The sequence below is a fragment of the Macrosteles quadrilineatus genome, unplaced genomic scaffold (genome assembly GCF_028750875.1).
Source record: "Macrosteles quadrilineatus isolate MER2022 unplaced genomic scaffold, UCM_ALF_1.0 Scaffold_3__2_contigs__length_128488019, whole genome shotgun sequence".
NCBI lineage: Eukaryota > Metazoa > Arthropoda > Insecta > Hemiptera > Cicadellidae > Macrosteles > Macrosteles quadrilineatus.
In genome coordinates this window covers 67,465,102-67,485,818 of record NW_026542596.1, presented here as the reverse complement: position 1 = coordinate 67,485,818, position 20,717 = coordinate 67,465,102, and the positions used below count along the sequence as shown (strand labels likewise).

The 20,717-nt window shown below is 33.6% G+C and overlaps 1 protein-coding gene across 4 annotated transcripts in view; it reads left to right on the top strand.

The window, feature by feature from the left end:
- LOC128990282 (arginine kinase) overlaps window positions 1–20,717 on the top strand; it is a 48,767-nt gene that overhangs the window by 13,262 nt on the left and 14,788 nt on the right. Inside the window, exon 2 of one of the 4 annotated variants that reach the window (XM_054412605.1) lies at window positions 1,426–1,887. The exons of 1 other annotated variant lie outside the window; for it this stretch is intronic. In XM_054412605.1, the coding sequence (XP_054268580.1) occupies window positions 1,426–1,887 (462 nt within the window). Of the gene's footprint in view, window positions 1–1,425; window positions 1,888–10,686; window positions 10,798–10,853; window positions 10,878–20,717 lie in introns of those variants that run through there. 2 more of the 4 variants (XM_054412607.1, XM_054412608.1) reach the window with 2 other exon arrangements.

Sequence of the window (20,717 nt, the reverse complement as noted above, 5' to 3'; positions counted from 1 at the left end):
GCGTAAAGATATTTTCCTGTAGATGTGCAGAATCCATTTATAAATTAAAATAGGCTCAAAAATAAGCACAAAAAATGAGTTTTAAAATTTTGAAAAAATTAACATGGATCTTATGGGTTGCCATGCTGGTGACGGAATAACAACTAAATATAAACAGAAAATCAAAACAAATGGAAAAAACTCCAATCACATGTTTTATTTACAGTGTGGGGTGAAAATAGAGAGTCTGTACATTACATATTTTTGGTCGAGTTTCGACCACTGGATGACCTCTAGTATAATTTTATTTTATAGTAATTTAGAGTTTTTAAATTTTAACATTGGTTTATGGGTTGCCATGATGGTTACAAAATAATGACTTAAATGAAAACAAAACCTAGAATCATAGCATATGTTAAAATCAAGCCACGACCTAAACACAGTACAAAGGATAAAAAATCGGATGATGACAACTGATCAAATACCACAGAGAACGTCTTAGATTTACATTTAAGTCGCAATTTGGAAAAGACCACTGATCGTATGGGTTCAGTCATAGATAATACATACTTTCTTAGGTACATTAACAGATTTGATTTACGTAGCTAAATAAGGTTATAACAAATAACATTTTATCTTAAACAATTCGTCGGTGAATCACATTCATGGATCCATCTCATAAATGGCAAACCTCAGGTCCACGACGTAGGAAGTGGTGAAGGAAGTAGTAAAGGCGAGAAGTGCCGAGTGTGGGAAGCGTTTATGACGTGGCAGTTAGAATTGTATCTAAAATAATAAAATGCTATGGGAAGGGGGGGAGACAAGTCCACGGCGTAGAATGGTGTGAAGGAAGTAGTAAAGGCTGGCAATGCGGAGTGTGGAGACCGTATGTGGCAGTTACATTAATGTATCTGCAATACTAAAATGTTATGGGAAGGGAGGGAAACAAGTCCAAGACGTAGGAAGTGGTGAAGGAAGTGTAAAGGCGAACAGTCCGGAGTGTGGGAACCGTCTGTGGCAGTTATATTAATCTATTTGTAAATCCTAAAATGCTATGGGAAGGGAGGGATACACGTCAAAGACGTAGGAAGTGGTGAATGACTTTATAGAAGTGAGAATTTGACTTTATGTAAAAAAAGATCCTCCCCTTACTGCTTAGCACAACAACTACTGTCAATGATCGCTATAAAGGATTTATAAATAATTACAATCGTCCAAAATATTACCCAATATGAACATTCTGTTTTAATAATGAACACAATTCAGACATTTTATTTTAGTGTAATTTCTTAAAACTGTAGTTGATTTGAACGTTACGTTTCTTTATTTAGTTATTATTGACATATTTAATATAATTTTTATTTTAAAAGTTGTTATTTTGTGTTTTTACTATTTTTATATTTTGTTTTTATATTTTGTTTTACATTTTCATCCTGTGTCCCTTAGGATAGTCGCAGATCAGGGTAGAAAAAATGGCTCCGACGCGGGACCCCCAACACCGGTGCTTTTCCAAAAAACGCCCGCCGCACCTACACCTCAGCCCTTACCAAAGCCTGAAGTAAAGCCATCCCCTCCTATACCGGAAGTAAAACCTCCACCTCCTCCTGTACCGGAAGTAAAGCCTCCACCTCCCCCTGCTCCGGAAGTAAAACCATCACCTCCTCCGGAGCCTAAACGTCCTGCTCCTAGTCAACCTCCGAAAGTTCAACCTCCTGAACCAACTCCTCCCAAGCCAGCACCTCCCAAACCTCAGCCTTCCCAGCCCGTGGACGTCCCCCGGCCCAAGGCCCCCCAGGCCCCCGAGGATAGACTGATGAGGTCGCAGGAGAAGCCGGAGCCTCCCCCTTGGCAACCGTTCACCACGCCGGAGGATGCCATGTTGAATCCTGCTTTGTACCAGCGCAGGAAGTGAGTCGAGTGGCGTGCGAGTGCGACTAACACTTGACAGATCTCACTGAAATCACTCACTGGAAACTTAATAAAATGCTTTGTTCAATTATTACAGTAACCATCTTTCTAACTTTTGTGCTAAAAATTTTATCTTAGGTAAGAATTTTAGATAGAACTGTAAAAACTACTTTTTCAATGGAGAAGAATCAATAATTGATATAGTAAATCATTCATATTCGGAATATTCATTAACAGGCTTATCTTTGTGTTTTTTTGCGTTGACAGTATTTTATTCATCCCATAAAACTTGGTCAAACTTTGGTTTTTTTTCAATTATCTTACCAAAGCCGTTCAAGAAACTATGTGTAGCAGCTACGATTGCAACTTAACGAGCAGATACACAAATAACACCAAACACATTGAAAGAAAAACACAAAACTGCGAAGAAGTGAGAATAGTTACGAACCATTCCTAACCTATTAAAGGTAGGAAAGATTCGTCTAATAAGGGTTTTTGTCAGACAAGTATCTATTCAGACTCTTCTAGGTTTGTGTACTGAAAAACGTTACGTGGAATGTAAAAATATTTAATATTATCATTAGTAAAATGTATCGGGGAAAAATGTTACCAATAAGCAATACAATACAGCCTGTTTTGTTTTTTATATAGACTAGACTTATACTAAGGATCTTTGTGGTAATGAAATATTATTAACGAATCATACTCAACAACTCAAAGTCAACCTAAATATTATAATTTTTGTTCCTACTTAAAGACTAGAATGTAGTCTTTAAGTAGGAACAAAAATTATGACTAGATCATAACTAACCTTGCGTTGAAATAATGCTTTAGCCAACGCTTAAATAATAGTGTAAAATCAAGCCTACGAATTGTGCTGCATGCTGCAAAGTGGAAAATAAAAGCGGATAAGTGATAAGCTGGATATTGCATGTCAGAGCAAAAACACGTTGTGTGGTACATTGTTTTCAGTAAATTATTGATAGTAGACCCAGCTGTTTTTGATCATTGGGCCTTTAGAGAATTTCCTATATAGGGAATAAGCTATTACAAAGCTATTACCATAGGTCTCATTCTATGACCTGGCCCGGGACTGATTTACCTTTTCTTTAGAGCCAAAGGCAAAAAACACCTTCCGTTCAAATTCATATGTATATATTTACACATATTATAATCTTATCTTACTAATATTATAAATGTGAAAGTTTTTGTGTTTGTTTGTTTGTCATTGGAAACGCAAAGCTTGAGTATAACTGCAATAAGCATTTTATACTTATTTGCCAACCCCGCACGAAGGACGGGTACTCTTCTAGTATGAATATATAGGCGAGAAAATTTCTGTGCGAGTAGCACTTAAAAACTCAAGCAAGATTATAAAAGTGTGTCTTTTAGCGAATTTCCCTATAGGGAAGTAGCTATTACCGTAGGTGGCACGGTAAGACCTAGACCCGGGACCGATTTACTTTTTTATTTTGATGTCCCCAGAGGCCAAAAACACCATTCGTTCAAATTTTTATATATGTATATATATATATATATATATATATAGACTTATATATATATATATATATATATATATATACGTCCGTGAACGCGATAACTTGAGTAATTTTTGTCCGATTTTGATGAAATTTGGTTTAAAGGTGTAAAGCGGGATAAACTTGAATGAGTTCGCAAACCAGCACGATCGGACCATGGGAACGGGGCTTTACGGGGGGTTTTATGGGGTAAAAATTGGTTTTTCTCACTTTTGACCCTCAAAACACAAAATTTCCCGATTTCTCTTTAGACCTTTTTAAAGAGCTTAAAAAAACAAATAATTTAGTATATAAAAGTATTTTTATTCGATTATTAGTAACGGAGAAAATTAAAAAAATTTTAAATTTAAAATTCCCATGTTATTCTTATGGAGAATATTGTCAAATGTTGTAGTTTGCTTGTTTATGGATATATTTTGATCAAACTTGGCAAATTTATTTATTTTGTACTAAGCTATCAATATTTTACTCAAAAACACACTTTACTAGTTTCCTTGTAGCAGCAAACCTAGGTACTCGTTAAACCTAATGTTATTAAAATCCCCCGCCGCAGCAAACCTGCCGACTAAGCGAATTTCCATTTGTCTTAATTGATTTTCAATTAAATATATTTTAATAACATTAGGTTTAACGAATACCTAGGTTTGCTGCTACAAGGAAACTAATAAAGTGTGTTTTTTTGTAAAATATTGATAGCTTAGTACAAAATGAATAAATTTGATAAAAATACAAAATATATCCATAAACAAGCAAACTACAACATTTGACAATATTCTCCATAAGAATAACATAGGAATTTTAAATTTACAATTTTTTTAATTTTCTCCGTTACTATTAACCGAACAAAAATACTTTTATATACTAAATTAATTGTTTTTTTAAGCTCTTTAAAAAGTTCTAAAAATAAATTGGGAAATTTTATGTTTTGAGGGTCAAAAGTGAGAAAAACCAATTTTTACCCCATAAAACCCCCCGTAAAGCCCCGTTCCCATTGTCCGATCATGCTGGTTCGCGAACTCATTCAAGTTTATCCCGCTTTACACCTTTAAACCAAATTTCATCAAAATCGGACAAAAATTACTCAAGTTATCGCGTTCACGGACGTATATATATATATATATATATATAAGTCTATATATATATATATATATATATATATATACATATATAAAAATTTGAACGAATGGTGTTTTTGGCCTCTGGGGACATCAAAATGAAAAAGTAAATCGGTCCCGGGCTTAAGTCTTACCATGAGACCTACGGTAATAGCTACTTCCCTATAGGGGTCAAAAATAAGTGTGTCTTTTTTGTTTTGTTTAATAAATTGTATACTTTTACATTGTACAGAGTTGGCATTATTTCAGAGAGCAAATGTCTATGGTTTGTAATAAAAATGTTTTCAGAAAATTATAAAATGTCTGTTTATGATATTTGTGTTCGCTTAAACCCAATTAACCACAACCAAGCAAGGCTCGGTTCCCAGGTACTGAAGAATAATATACCGTTGTAGTTTGATTGTTTTTGGACATTTTTTAATCAAACTTGGCCATGTTGTTTATTTCATACTAAGCTACCCGCTTTGAATAACAAAGACCTCATTAACACCCCTTTTGCAACAAATCTGTTCTAATTTAAATTAATGTCATTTAAATAGGAAATGAATCCGACAATTTTAAGAGAATAGATTAGTGGAAATCTAGTTAGGTAAATGGAAATTCACTGAGTCTGCAGGTTTGTCTTGGGTCCTGACTAAAGAACTTGCTCATCTTGTTATTATCTCATCCTTTGCACACTCAGCCTTCAGTCACCCTGTAGGCAGATAATTTTTAGTAACTTACAAGGGTTGAAAAAAGAGGTTGAAAAATCTATTTGAAATCTTTGAGATAGTGAAACACTCTAGGCATTTTAAGCTCAATATACAGTAAATGCAAGGTGAGTGTAGAATGGAGCTCTGTGTGGCTTTGTTTTGTTACCTGACTAAGAATATGTACTATACTAATGATTTTTTCAATTATTGAGAAATATATAACACAAGGAGTACACACACACTCTATAGCAGCATTGGTGACTTGATACGTTGATATCTTATGTGGACAGCCCTAGTTGATCTCGTTGCTCCATGGATAATTCGAGATGGGCATTGAACTTGAGCTTCATCGGCCCAAAATTGATTATCAAGGCACAAAGGAATGTGAGAGGAACATGATGTGAGGGTGGGGTGTATTTTTCAGCTGCCCAGGGAGTACAATGCCTCTTCTGTAGCCAACTACTGGCGGTCTTGGCAGAGGAGCTCCTTCACACACCATTTCTGTTATTTTTGGCGTCCTCCCGCAGTCAGTGGCCAGCTCTTTTGCTTCTTCCAACTTCATTTTCGTTTGCTTAATAGCTTTTTACGTTAAGCTAATATAATACATACGAAAATGAGTTAAAAGTTCATATATCTATTGAGGGGAGATGTTGGAGGAAAAATTGTTTTGTTGGAACACACAGTAAATACTAAAGAGTTGAAGAGTCCAAAAATGGTATATTTCACTACTAGACTCGCTTGTAAAATACGATCTCGCCACGAAATGGGACTTTCGTGACGAGTATTGAACGATACTTTTCATCACGATGAAAAAACTACTTCATCAAACTAAAAAAACTTCAGTTGTAACTTTGTTGATGTCAGGCAAAGTATTGTTTGTGTAGCGAAAGTAATGTTTAAGTCAGGAAAAGTCAGCTGATTACTATTTGTTTTTGGTGTATGGAAATTGACGATTTTCGAAGATCTCAGCTGCATGGAAATGGGCTATTTTCGAATACAGAGCGATAAAAAGTGTTTGTAATATCCCGGAAAATCTTTACTTGATGATATAATATTTCTCTATACAGCGCTGAACTTGCAAACATATTTTGGTTAGATGTTGCGTTGCTTGATTGTGCGCTGAATGCAATTTTGTTTTTACCAAGTGTATGATTTCTAGTGTATAATTCCCTTCGAGTGTAAACATTTTTCCTTCAGTTACCTGAGAAAGCAGATTTTCTGATTATAACACAAAAAGTAGTTGATTTCTACATTTACTTACTTTTCCGCATTCATTTCACTTTCTCGCAATCATTTTAATTTTCCGCACTTCGGTATTTCAACCAAACAGCACAAAATAGTGTGCATTTATTAGGCACGTAATACTTGTACGCTTGAAAAAAAAATTGGCAACAATACTATCGATCAGCTGGTGCAGTGTTTATTAATTATTGCCGTTCAATGTTTTGTTTGGATTTACCTGTTTTTAAGTGTTAACATGAACATTACAAACCAAAAATAACATTCACATTTTAATTCATTATCTTTGTGAAATTTCATTGAGTTTTTTTTTGTAATTTGTTAAACTGCATAATAAAAGTTAATCTATACCATTTATGTGCGTTACAGCAACCACGAATACTTGAACAGACTCGGCATGGATCATAAACACAAACATTCGCGATAATAACTGTAGGAAATAAAGTAATGTGTAACATGAGCGCAAAGTCTTTTTGCTGCACTTGAGAAACTGTCTAATAAACATTTCTCCCAAGTGCAGCAAACAATTTGCGCACTAGTTATACGATACACATTGCACTCGTGTTAAACATTATATTTTTTCTACAGTTACTATAAAGCATATACCTACATAAATTAGTCTTCCAAACACTGTACAACACGTTTTTAGGTTAAGTGTTGAACGAAATAGGAAACGCTGCACCAGCTGATCGTACCCGTAGTATCTTAAAGTGTTGCCAACTTATTTTCAGGCGTACATGTATTACGTGCCTAATAAAAATACACTGTTTTGTGTTGTTTGATTAGAAATCTGGAGTGCGGTAAAAAAATTAGTGCGGCAAAAGTAAGTAATTAGCAATTAGCTACTTTGCGTGCTATAACCAGTGCAAGGAAACGCACTTTGTCAGGTAACTGTATGAAAAATATCTATCAACCTCACTGCTTTTCGTATGTGCTTGTCTTATGTTTGTTATCGTGGTGTAATCATAAGACAAATAAATCTCTATCATTAGGAAACACTGAGTAAGGCACAAGCAGTATCATACGATTACGCTGACTAAGTGTTTAAAATAAATACTGAATAATGTTTTATCTGATAGGACATCTTTTGGGAAAACATACTATACAAGTGATTTATTCGTATTTAAAAAATTAAACATGTATTAGTTTCTTTACATTTATTTTTATTTTTTTTTCCTGTTTTGTTCTCAGACATGCACAAATTGACATGAATTTTCGTGCCAATTTGTGTATATCTTCATTGGAATTAGTAAAATTAGTATATGTGTATATAAAGATATACAAATGTCAAATATCTCCGTAATGTGTTTCATTTCCTTTTTTAATGGTCACTTAATGAACTGTTGAGTCAATTTTTGCATTTAGGCTTTGACTTTTTCAAAGTAGTAATTAAAAGTAGTAAGACTTTTTCACAGTACTTGTGTGGACTAGCAATAGTATAACATAGGCACAAGGCCTTCACCATTTGTAATGAAAAATGTTACCATGCATCGATGCACTGATAAATATCTTTCTAGTTACTCTTGTCTGTGATTCTATAAACGTTTAACACCCGGGGTAAGTCATTTACAGACTTTAAGTCTTAAATGGAACAGGGAACCGTTTGATCTGTATTTTAAAGCCGTTCTTGAAAACAAACAACAAATCCTACTTCAAACAGATGAAGACTAAATTGTGAGTTTCCAAGCACTTTTCAACTGTTTACGAGATAGTGGGAATTATTTCTGGCCGTAATATATACATGTCTTAAACTTTAAAGTTGGCGACATAATTTGTTTTGAAGCACCAGTAGTGTCTTCTAGTGACCATTTAGGTAATCGTTTTGGCTATTTCCAGCAACAATAGATACAGTAACAATGACATGGAGAAACAACGACATTGTTAATCCTTGGTTGACACCGAAACTACACGTAACGCATACATCACAACTAAACTTAAATAAAGTAGTAACTGACATTCGGTATAACATTAATTGACTTAGATATTTGTAGCCGAAAGACTATTTAAATTTATATGTGTAAAACATGTAGACTACATCAAATGAGCTAACAATTGAACGAAGCGAACCCGAATATTTATTTTTGTGACAAACGTAAAGGTAAAAAGTCAATTTACATAAACTATTTGGAAACCGTAAAAGGGCATAATTATTCCAATGGTTTAACACATAACATGTACGCTGCAAAGATTATCATAAAATCAATGTTTTAAAAACGTATTTTAATTTGTTTGAGAGTCATAAGAAACCCTGTTTTCTCGGGGATGCTTATAGGGGAATTCAGGACAAACCTTGTGATCGACATGACAATTTAATTTTTACAATTTAGTAAATTTTTGTAAAAAAAATCCTTTTTGCATACAATTTTAAACGCAGGAACATACAACAAAAGAAGAGAGGGTATTATCGAGTGTATCATATTAACACACTTCAACCGAACAAATATTTAAGCATATAACGATTTATTTTTAATTTTCATACATAGTTTTGGTGTATTGAAGTTTTTGTCATATATTTAAAAATCGATTTTAAATACATAGCCTTACATACTGAGATAAATTTGGGTCAATGTATTGAATTGTTTGAATACAGAAGTTGTTGTTTTCTAATTGTAAAAGGAGAAATCGTTGAAAATTTCAATGTTTGATGCTAATTTACTTGGCAAAAGGTGTAGTGGTAAGAACATTTTACAATTGGTGCAGTTGTAGTTCTTTGGATAACATGGATGTACTGTACTGTAAATATAACATACTGTAAATATAACATGGATAGCATGTACTGTACACATTTATTTGACTCTTGTGATCTTACATGTTCCCCTACAGCAGTTCTAGTGTCCATAGCTTGAGATATTTAGCGAGTGGTGTACGTGTATCTGTGTATGCTAGGACAATAGTTCTAACGAGGCTTGAATTTTCACGCTCTTGAGTCAATTGACATGCTTCTTTGGTTTGCGCCGGTGCACCTTTAGTCCAAGGTGACATAGTCAGTGGTTGACTTATATTCTAGACTAATACATAACTATTGTAGGCCTACTTTCGTTATAAGTAAGCCACAACACAACAAAAACATCGTAGGGATGGCTGATTATTTAGGTTGCGAAAACTCGTAAAAATAACACATCTTTAATGGTCATAAACTGCACCAAGCTGACCCTGCTTTTAACAATTGGCCTTGGCTTAGGAATCAGCTGATCTTAGCATTTAGTCAGGAACAGCTGTCATGTCAGTAATTCACATATACTTCGCACCCAGTGGTGTCAATTTTGGAAAAATATCTTCGGTGAAAATCAATAATTTCCCAAAAACATTATTGTCTTAAAAGTCCCAGGGTGGTTTGAATACTGTACAATGTTAAAATAGATGAACAGACCATACTTCGCTTAGCACAATGTAAAAATAATCTTATACAAATTTCGTTTTGTAAAACATAATATATTAACATATTGTCAAAATTACATTTATGTACCGTAGTTAAAACATTATTTTCATAAAACCCCATATTATTAAATGGATACAACAATAAGTTAAACGTTGCTAATTACAATTAAATTAAACCATAACTGATTGGAACTGTCGTATAAATTGCAGGCTTGAACAAAATGCAGTTTTAATTTATTATTTTCCCATAGATATAAACAGAAACTAGAAACATCCTGAAAAAAACCAAACAGCTGGGCGTTTCTCTTTGGGAGTTGATACGGTTTTGTAAAATCAATAAGGACTTTGTCCAAGAATATCTAAACGTTTACATGCAATTTTATATACAAACGAGATTTTTCTAAATATTCACCTTAAAACAGTAAAATAAAAGGGTTTAAATCAATCAATCGGCTCAATCGTTGTAGGGGGTTGTGTTTTATAAGGAACATCCGTTTAGTTTAAGTTGAACTATTAGTCCTTTAATAGCCAATAACAAATTTCAAATCCAGTGCGTACAACGGGATTATAAGCTAAGTACGAACGTTTTACTTTTAAATGCAATTTTTAGATCTTAAAAAATAAAGTATACAGCATTTTTCCTTACGTCAACGTTATTCATCGTCATTTGAAAAAATCTTCATATCCATCGATACCCAGGTAATCAAATACATGTTCTATGTTGGCTAGGGTTGATAGTTTTGTGTTCTATGTTGGCTAGGGTTGATAGTTTTGTGTTCTATGTTGGCTAGGGTTGATAGTTTTGTAATAATGACCGGTTTCTTGGAACTATGGGATCGAGCGGTTGGGGTAGTAGTTGGCGCATGCGCACTAGGCACCGTAGACAGCCTGACGCAAGCGGCCGGCGAGATAGTCATTCCGTTCTGTGGTGTGTTCCGATCAAGTTAGGTAGGTACAGTTCAGCTTTACAGCACTTTACCGGTATACCATCCCGGCTGTGTAGTGTAGTGTCGTGTCTTAGCTCTAGGGTAAGTGATACCTAACTGACAGTTTTGTTCAAACAATCCACAAAATGTGACGACCGCGAGTCAAGTGAATGTAGGTCAGGGTTCCTCAGATTCATCCCCGAATCGATCATCCCTTGCACATTAATATTGATGACGTTCTCGGTTCTCGCCCTTTTCCAAGTGGCCGGGTTTATAATATTTTGGATTGAATAGCTTTGACGGTTTAAAATTTATAAATTCCTAGAATGTAAATTATCAAAATGTTAACGCTGTTTCAAAATGGAAAAAATGTACAATTCTTTATACATACCACGTGATTATTTCAACTACAAAAGGACGTGATAGTTTTCCCTCGAAACTTGTACAGCATGTTATTATTTATTCAAGCACAGCAAATCATATTTTAGGTAGTCAAAGATGCATTTTGTTATTTCAGTAGCTAAAATGTGGCTGGAGAAAACACGATTTAATGTCAGTAGGGTACAAAACTTTGTTTGATTATTTAAAAGTGTCAGGTTTTAATATATTCGCATCAACCAATTTGACCTATCTGTACGTAAATGCTACTTTATATATTAACCCCGTTTATAAGCATGTAGCTTCTACTTTGACTGGATTTTAACCAAGGGCATTTGAGTACCAACCTTAAACGACAAAAGTAACAAAGCTTTCCGGATTGAACAAGCTGCATTGTGTTAAGCTTTGAAAAGCTTCTTTCAATGCCTCATCAGCAAAAAGCGAAGAAGAGGGTGTTTTTTGTGCCGAGTAGCTTGTTAAAATGATATAAAACTTTTAAAGTTAAAAACCGTCTGTTAATATAGCGTTAAAATAATGCTTAGTATAACCATTTCATAAGTTAAGTTGAATACTGTAGCTATTTTTACTAACGTAAAGTGAACTTGAAGGTCAATGTGACTCTTAATTCGTTAACGTCAGTTTACCATGAACTTCATTAAAGTTTGTCTTTGATACATTATTCACTACCAGTAACAACATTTTCAAGTTTAAAGAGTGCAATAAAGTATATCTTTATGGTGTAAATAATCCTTGTAGAACATATTGTGTCAAAGACTAAATGCATTTATGATGGTCCTGGGGATTTATTGAAACAACCCCCCATAGAGATTATAATTTATGGAAATTTAACTAATTATTAACAATTAAATAATATACTTACAACAGGACCTCCGTGCTAATCAAGATTTAATTACATCCCTACCTAGTGTATTTCAGTTTAAGGTGCCCATCTGATATTTTAAAATGTATACTGTATAAATTAAATAGGCTACAGTACAGCTTAATCAGGAAATGTTTGTAATTAATGTTAAAAGTGAAGGATATTCTGGGTTTAAGTTTTAACCTTTGCACAGAGTTCTGCTAGGCTGGAAGAATCTTGACCCACTTTTTATTAATCTCTCAACAAAAAGAGCTTCAAACCCTTCCCACCCCTAGGGGTGATGCGCCGAACCTCAAAACTATTGATCTTCTGTTCTAGAACTAAAACTTCACTACAAATTCTTTTAGTCGGTTCCCAGTATAGTTCGTGAGTCATAATAATTGCTCAAACTACTATAGAAAGTAATGGATTTTAACAGAAATGTCATCTATTACCAGCATCTTTAACGATCATTATACAGTAGATGATAACTAAGTACTAAAATTATGACTTTTTAACGGCTATGCATAAATAAAAGTATGCTTATTTAAACAGAATATTACCGGAGAGTTACTGTACTATAATGATGTAGTAAAGAACATTTGTTCGTACAATTTTTATTTTTAAAGAGGAAATATCACTAAAGAATTAAGTATCCAAAATCCCTATCTGTGTTACAGCTTATGACTTTTTTAATGTGGATTTATGTATTTTTAGGGTAGTAATGGTAGTACAGTACGTTTTATGAATTTCAGATCGATATCAACAATATTTACCACACGAGAATATAAATGTTTGTAGGTTTCATCGCAGTTCGAGATCTAAAAGTTGCAAATTATTTATTTTGTGCTGGTTGAATATTATTTGTAGTCTTTGTAACGAGTTGTATGCTTGCTACTGTAGTCCTGAGCCATATTGACCTTCACCCTCCTTCATTAAACCGCCGAGAGCTTGATTGCAACTCAAGCTCGAGGAAGATATTGAAGAGGCTGAGCCCTACAAATAGCGTAGAAACAGAGGCTATAATAGATAATTAATTATAACGGTTGGCGAGATACAGCAACGCTATGTTGAAAATTACAAACGTAACAATGTTGTAACAAATAACCTGTTTTAGTATAGTGAACCTAACTAAAGATGATTAAACAGTAAACATTACAATATACTTCCAGTTTTTACATAAACCTTATACCGAAGCAGTTCAACCATTAGGATTTAGATACTTCGGCGAAAAATCGCGAGTAACAACGTTCAGCGGATTGAAACCTTGTAAACTTTATAGATTGAATCGTTGAATCGTACTTAATATGATCAGTGATACGCTTATTTATTTGGTTTGATCAATGATAATTGAATATTGAATACTAAAGGTTATATCTCTGAATGAGAGTCTACCTGTAAGATGAATCAGTTGAACTACCAGAATATTTGGCATTTTGTCACGAAATGTCAACCAACTTGGCAGCAGGTTTCAGGGGATGAGCACAGTTCACCTTTATCACTGATTTAATTTGTATGTTACAAATTGTATTAACATCGTCTACTTTACAGACAAACATTACAACTTTGATGATAAATTGAATTAGTAATATGTCAACTCAATTTGTTTTTCAATTGGGAATACGTAGTAGAGAGCAAGAAGGGTTTTAGGATCACCGATGTTCCGGGGACGAACTCACTTAAAATTATATGACATGAAACAAGCTAGGATAATAATTGAGTGGAGCAAGCTCTCTCGCTTCAATACAAACTTGGTTGCATCATCACTCAATAACGACTGAACGTGGTATATAATGGTTACATTATTTCACAAGTACATTTCAGTTTTATTCCAAAGTGTTTGTTTTACAGGAATACACCTAATTCGTAGTAAGGGTGTTATAGGGCTATAAAATGCCTGCTCGAAAACGTTCTGACATTGGCAGAAGATCAAGACGAACAAGAAATACACGAAAAGCCCGAACACGGTTTGTAGAACCATTCATTGACATTGAATGTTTATCTGGTAGAACTCTTGAAATCCTTGTCAGCCTATGTTAGCTGTGCATTATTTATACAGCAGAACTTATAAAGTGAGAAGATAACTACGTTACTAGTCTTGCACAGATAGTCCAGTGAGATCATAGATAGTTGATGAAAACGATTGTGTAATCGTAATCGAAGTGAGTTTCCAATTTACTAGAACGACGTTTTAGCGTTTGCCGTTCTGCTGATCAAAATACCATCATTCGAGTTTACATACGAATTGTATCAACATATCGTCCATGCATTTCCTCACTTATTCCCTAAAAGTTAAGGAATACTTTTGTACGTTCGCCGCAATTCAGCTGATCATCCGATATCCAAACAGTGTTCGTACGTTCTCGTCAATTTCCCTGATCAATTAATAAATTAATTAATTAAAATGGTGCCACTATGTGCGTATTTTAACCCAAATATGAGTGAAGGATGAGTGTAGGATGAGTGGCGCGATCTTGTAGTCTTGTTAGATATATCTTAAGACACGATTTTCAGAATTTTTGTTCTTGGCTGAGATCAACCAATTCGCTTTACAGCTTTTATTGTTATTTTGAGCCAAATTTCGTGGATCGTCGTCCTATTGGTTCAAAACATGACGTGGGTAGTTGGGTGTCACTAAAATTGCCTTAATTTGATTTCTGGAGATTTTTCCATATACTTTCTAAATTTATTTCCTCATAGAAAAAAATCATAAAACTTGTTTCCTCCGATCAACTGGCTTTCACTAGAACAAACACAATAATTATGGTTTAGTATAGTAACAAATTTTGACATACCGGTACCCAATTTTTTGGTAACGATCACTAAATCGCAAATTAAACCTTTCTTTCAAACTAGTGGTGGTTAATAATGTTTCCCGTTCTCTTAGTTATAAACATAGATAACATCTTATCAGTTGAAGTTGATAAAATAGATGTTATTTACATAATTTACATTTCTTTGATTACAAAATCGTCGATATTTTACTGCTGGTATAAGCATTCCCCGGTGACTCACATCAGTCAAAACAGAGTAAAGGAGTGTGAGAATCATAGTTTAAAGAATTCGAGGTTTTCATTTGGGGATTTCCCTACACATATTGTAAAGACGTAAAAGATAATATTTCAAAATACGTTGTCTAAGTTTTTGTTCATTGAGCCAATAGCTTCACAAGTATATAAACTGTGGTCGCGCGTATGTAAAATTGTACTAAATGTTCCATTGCAAAGCCTAACATAGACGAAAAATTTATAAACGGTATAATTAAATGTGATTTTTGATAAAGCTAAAAGAGATAAACGACAGTAAAAACCATTCATTAGTTAATAGTACTGTACTAACGTTTACTAAATAATATATAACACATACAAACTTCGAAGTAATAAAACAGGGATATCTTATACTGTATTTTCTTCGGGTTTAATTACTTTTATTACCATTAAAAAATATGTTTATTATTTTGACAGCATCCGTTTCCATCTGAGGCCATTATTAATTAATCTGCATAACAACGTAAAGTAAATAATTAAAATCTGTGAATGTTCAAGGAGAAGGTAGGCTTTATTAAAAACTTTATTAAAAGCTTAATTAAAAACGTATTACCACGTATTTACTTATTAATATTATCTATTGTTCAACATAATAGGACGTTTAGGAATGTCCAAATGCGCTCTCGTAGAAATCAAGATGATAGAAAGCCTAAAATGCATTTACTCTGACTTAATACAATGTATGACTCAGAATCGCATTTCAACCTTTTTAAAATAACGAATGCAACACACTGATAATCTAAAAATAAAATTTATCAGTTCCTGCAAATACAATTATTTGATCGTCAAAGTAAAGCTGGATATATAGAAGCGTGATGATCTATAGCTGTGTGATACTATAACATTACCTCAGTGACTGAGTCAGCAATTGCTGACGACTCTGCACGCCACAAATTGTGCTGACGTTTGCTCACCATGCGTGTCTCAAGCTTGATTCTTTGAATATTATGACTACTTTATTCGTTCCGGATGGTTTAGAATTATCATATCTCTTCTATAATCATAGAAACGTTTTCTTATTTTTTGTGCTATTTTATTAAAACGTTTTTATTAGCTCGCTTTCTTGTCCGGTACAAATTTTGAAATCAATTTTATAGGCCTACAAATTTCCCGACGCTAGAGACTTGAAACATGAAACATATCTCACAAATGGAAGACAATGCAATATTATATCATTTAATTTTCATATTTCCCTTGGGCTACACCCCATGGGCTTGTTTTTATTAAATCACTTTCTTGCAAATTTTGATATTTCCCAATGAGTTAGAGACTTGAAATTTGAAACATAGCTCATAAATGGATGACAATGCAATATTATGTAATTTCATTTTCATATTTCCCTTGGACTACGCCCCATGGGCTTGTTTTTATTAGCTCGCTTTCCTACAAATGTTGATATCAATTTTAAACGAAGTTCCCGATGAGCTAGAGACTTGAAACTTGAAACATAGCTCACAAATGGATGGCAATGCAATATTATATAATTTAATTTTCATATTTCCCTTTGGCTTCCAAATTTTCCATGTTTACATTTTAAAAGAATGTAAACATATACATTAATTTAAGTCAGCTGTAAATACTTAAATCTGACAGTTAGAAGAGCAGAGGTTAAGAGGTACAGGTTCTTTATATAAAACAATCATTTCAAAGTAAAGATAAAACATCTGATTACAAATAATAAGGTTTTGGGTTTTGATTATGCATTAAGAGGCTATATAAAATAGATTTAACATATTTACACATTAAAGACTAAAAACTAGATAATAATTTATAAATAAAAATACTTTTTAAAAATGCCACGTTTTTAAACGCACTAAAAAGTATAAAATAATTTATAAAATGTTGAGAGAATAAATACTTGTAAGATTTAAAACGAAAAACGTGGGGCGCATGCAATAGATCATAATAGTTCAATAGGTGAAGTTAATTGTAAATCAGCATGCGCCCCACGATTTCGTTTTAAATCTTACAAGTACGGTATTTATTCTCTCAACATTTAAAAAAATAATTTTATACTTTTTAGTGCGTTTAAAAACGTGGCATTTTTAAAAAGTATTTTTATTTATAAATTATTTGAAGTTATTTTAAGATTGGCCCAATAGAGACGGATGAGTTTATTTCCCAGGTGGTTTTGGTAGTCAAAGTAATACCTTGAGATACAATTGTATAAATACTTTTGGGTTTTTCCATTTGGCAAACAAAATCTTTCAAAGATCAAACAAAGTCTTGAAATACCATCAATCCTTAACCATTGAGTACAGTATTTCCTTATTAATATAGCCTAGTGAATCTAACATGTAGTCTAACTACTAACAAATATAATTTATAAGAGTTGTATTGAACTTTGAATGCCTATCAAAACGAATGAATGATAAGTTAATAAAAATTTCATCAGTTTTATATATTTACGCTAGGCCTTTCCTACCTACTTTACCTTAACACTCATAATCACTTAGCCATTATATAAAACAATTTATGGCCACCGGAAAATTTAGATAGTTAAGTAAACTCTCACAAACCGGTAATTAAACTAAAACCCATGTCATTACGAATTTAAGCAATTCCTGCTATAATCTTACTGGATATTATAAAAAAATATATATCTTACTGATATATCTTATTGGTATTGCTAAGATTAAACACGTCCAGACAAATGTTTCATGATTTATTAGGCCTCGAATAACTTCACTCATCACTGAACTTAATTTTAACACATCTGACAAAGAAGGGCAATGTTTATTCGTTTAGACAAGGTACAATCGGGCAAATCAGGCCTGGTTAACATGACAGCTGAGAACTCTACGGAAAGTTTTAAGTTGGCTCGTGGGTTTGAGCACGCTAATTCTTGTACAATTCATGTTACTCTTCTGCTGTTTCTTATCTGGTCACGAAACAATTAGTAGCTTCTGAACAAATGTGTTTCATTCGTTTACTAAACAATGTTTCGGCCCACCATGTCATGTTACGTCAAGTGATTCGCGTGTTTTCACTGTAAGTTAATGTAAGACCATAAAGATCTCGGCAGCTAATAAATATTCGAATAAAGTCTTGGCAGTTAGAGCTATAATAGTGTTGTATCTGAATAAACAATTAGGCTACCATTTAATCGTGGACAAGGGAATAACTATCTTTGAATTAATTAATATGAAACAGCACCCTACGGTGGCTATACACGATCAGGCTAAATAAGCTATTCTAAAATGTGGATAATTATAAAAGTACCGTAACGCGTTTGTTTGTTAATTATTTTTCACCTTTCTCTGTAAGTGCGTAGTCAATATGTTTTACTTTTCGTGATATAAACCAATTTAAGTGAATCACATGGTTATTGTGTTTGTACCGATCATAAGGAAATGGTCAAAGTTGACAATGATTATTATTGATCTTGGCCGGGCATTAATTGCGCCAACTGACCTGAGTCAAGTATTTGGGTATTGCTGAATTGTGCCAGAATTGCGCCAACTACTCCAGGGGCCAGGAAGCCACACGATACGTTTCACTTAGCGGCCCTCTTTGACTGTATAATTGAATAGGTTAGGTTAGGTTAGGTTCGGTTCGGTTAGGATGTCACGTAAACAAGGGCATCCTTCTGCTGGCAACTCATCCCTACCTGACTTGCGCTTGGCGCAACTAAGGAACATTTTTGGGACCATTCTAGGATTTGGCGCAATTAAGGAACTTTTTGGCGCAATTAATGCAATACCATCCTTTGAAACATTTCAAAGGATTGTCCTTTTTGTATACATGCGGGAGATTACTCAAAATATAACTGTCTAAAATAAAATCAAGTAAAAATAATTAGAATATTATATTGATGTGTTAACTGAGAATTAATGTTAGGCTACTAAAAAAGTATTTTAAAACTTATGGGCTATTTGACCTTTTTCTGATTCTTATTTAATATTTTGTTTAATTACATCTCGGGAAAACATAGACATGAAACAATAAATATTTAGGTCTGATTTTACATAACATGTTTTCCTGTACTTTACCCTGTAGTTTTAAATAGCACATAGATAACATCTTAAACAAGAGAATTTTTTTTATTTCACTGTTTTAATCGTACTTTGCTGTGGATATTGCTTAATAAAACAATTTCTCTGTAAGTGTTTATTACGTAGCCACAAATCACACAACGGATAATACGTTGTCCATCCGCAGCATTCATGGGCAGTTTACAAGGTGTGGTGTAGGTTAGGTGTTAGACACTTTGGTGGCTTCTGTAGGCGAGCTTTAGCCTCTTACATAGAGAAATGTGTAAAGAAAACAAACATGAGTTGACTCCATAACGGCCTGAAGCTTTCCACCCTGTTAGACAAACAAAAACAAGAAGATAAAGTAGAATTGTTTAATAACTACAAAACAAATTTGTTATAATATTCCTTTCACTAATCACCTCTAGAACGAGCTAACGGTTTTGTTATTGCGTTTTGTGCAATGATTCCCGGATTTGTTTATGTTTTAAGGTAGATTCTTAAAAATCCTTTAGATTAAACTTTTGAGGTTTTATGCAATACAAAACTCTTGTAAAGAAATGAGGGTCTAGTATGTCAAAACATAAGTGTAACTGTAAATTTGATATTTAAATCCTCAAAGGTTCAGTAATTCTGTACACAGTTCAGTATGTTATTCGTTTTTCAACCCCATAAGAAATAGGAAGGTTGGCCTGTTAAGTAACTACAAACTTTAGTTCGAGCTTACAAATGTCAAGATTTTTTATTTTCAGTCTAAAAATAATATTTGTAATATTTGTAATATTGGTATGTATAGATCAATACATCGATTTCAATATAAAACTCGGAATGCAAGGTAGTGCTAGGCGGGCCCTGAAATACGGACGTTGTGCCTACTAAATTAGACTCGGGCGTGTTGTAGTCTGTATTTGTAGGCACGTGACCTAAACTACCTTTGAACATGCCTTATCATAGCCACGTACCTTAGCTGATATTATCAGAATACTAAATGCACATTTTCTCTGCCTATTCCTAACATTTTTCTTGATGTTTTTGTATATCTTTCTTGTATATTGTAATTCGGTTCTCACAAAACAACAGATACATAATAATCGTATTAATTTGCTTATTAGTTATACACATACCATTATGTGTTTGCACTGAAATTAAGGGGAGAATTCTCTTCAAAGATATCATCTGTATATTGTAGATTTTGCGACATTTGATCATTAATTTAATACACACGTCATGCAGCTTGTATACAAAGTTCTATAACAATGCGTTAGTGCTTTATAAGCACATGAGCACATGATGTATACTACAGTAGTCAACATATACCTACTTTCCAGAAAGTCTGGTAACAAACTAAAGGGTTTCAATTACGGACAGGCACGGTTGGCAGTTCATGTCATGTGTTACGACAAAATATACAATGACTTTGCGGAACCAGAACTACACAACGGAAAGTTAGTGAAGATTCAAAGATTTACAGCACTTGGTTTAATATTGAGCATTTGGAATTTTCTCTATCTTATTCATCTAGGTCTAAAAATGTACCTGGCGATCTAAATCTATCGACGCAGAGACTCGAGATTTCAGTCACAACGTGAATACTGTAGAACAGGTACATTTGCCAGCCGTTGAAATCAACCCTGCTGTTCAAGTTGTTCCACGTTTTAAGTGACATGGTTTAAGAACTGTTCCT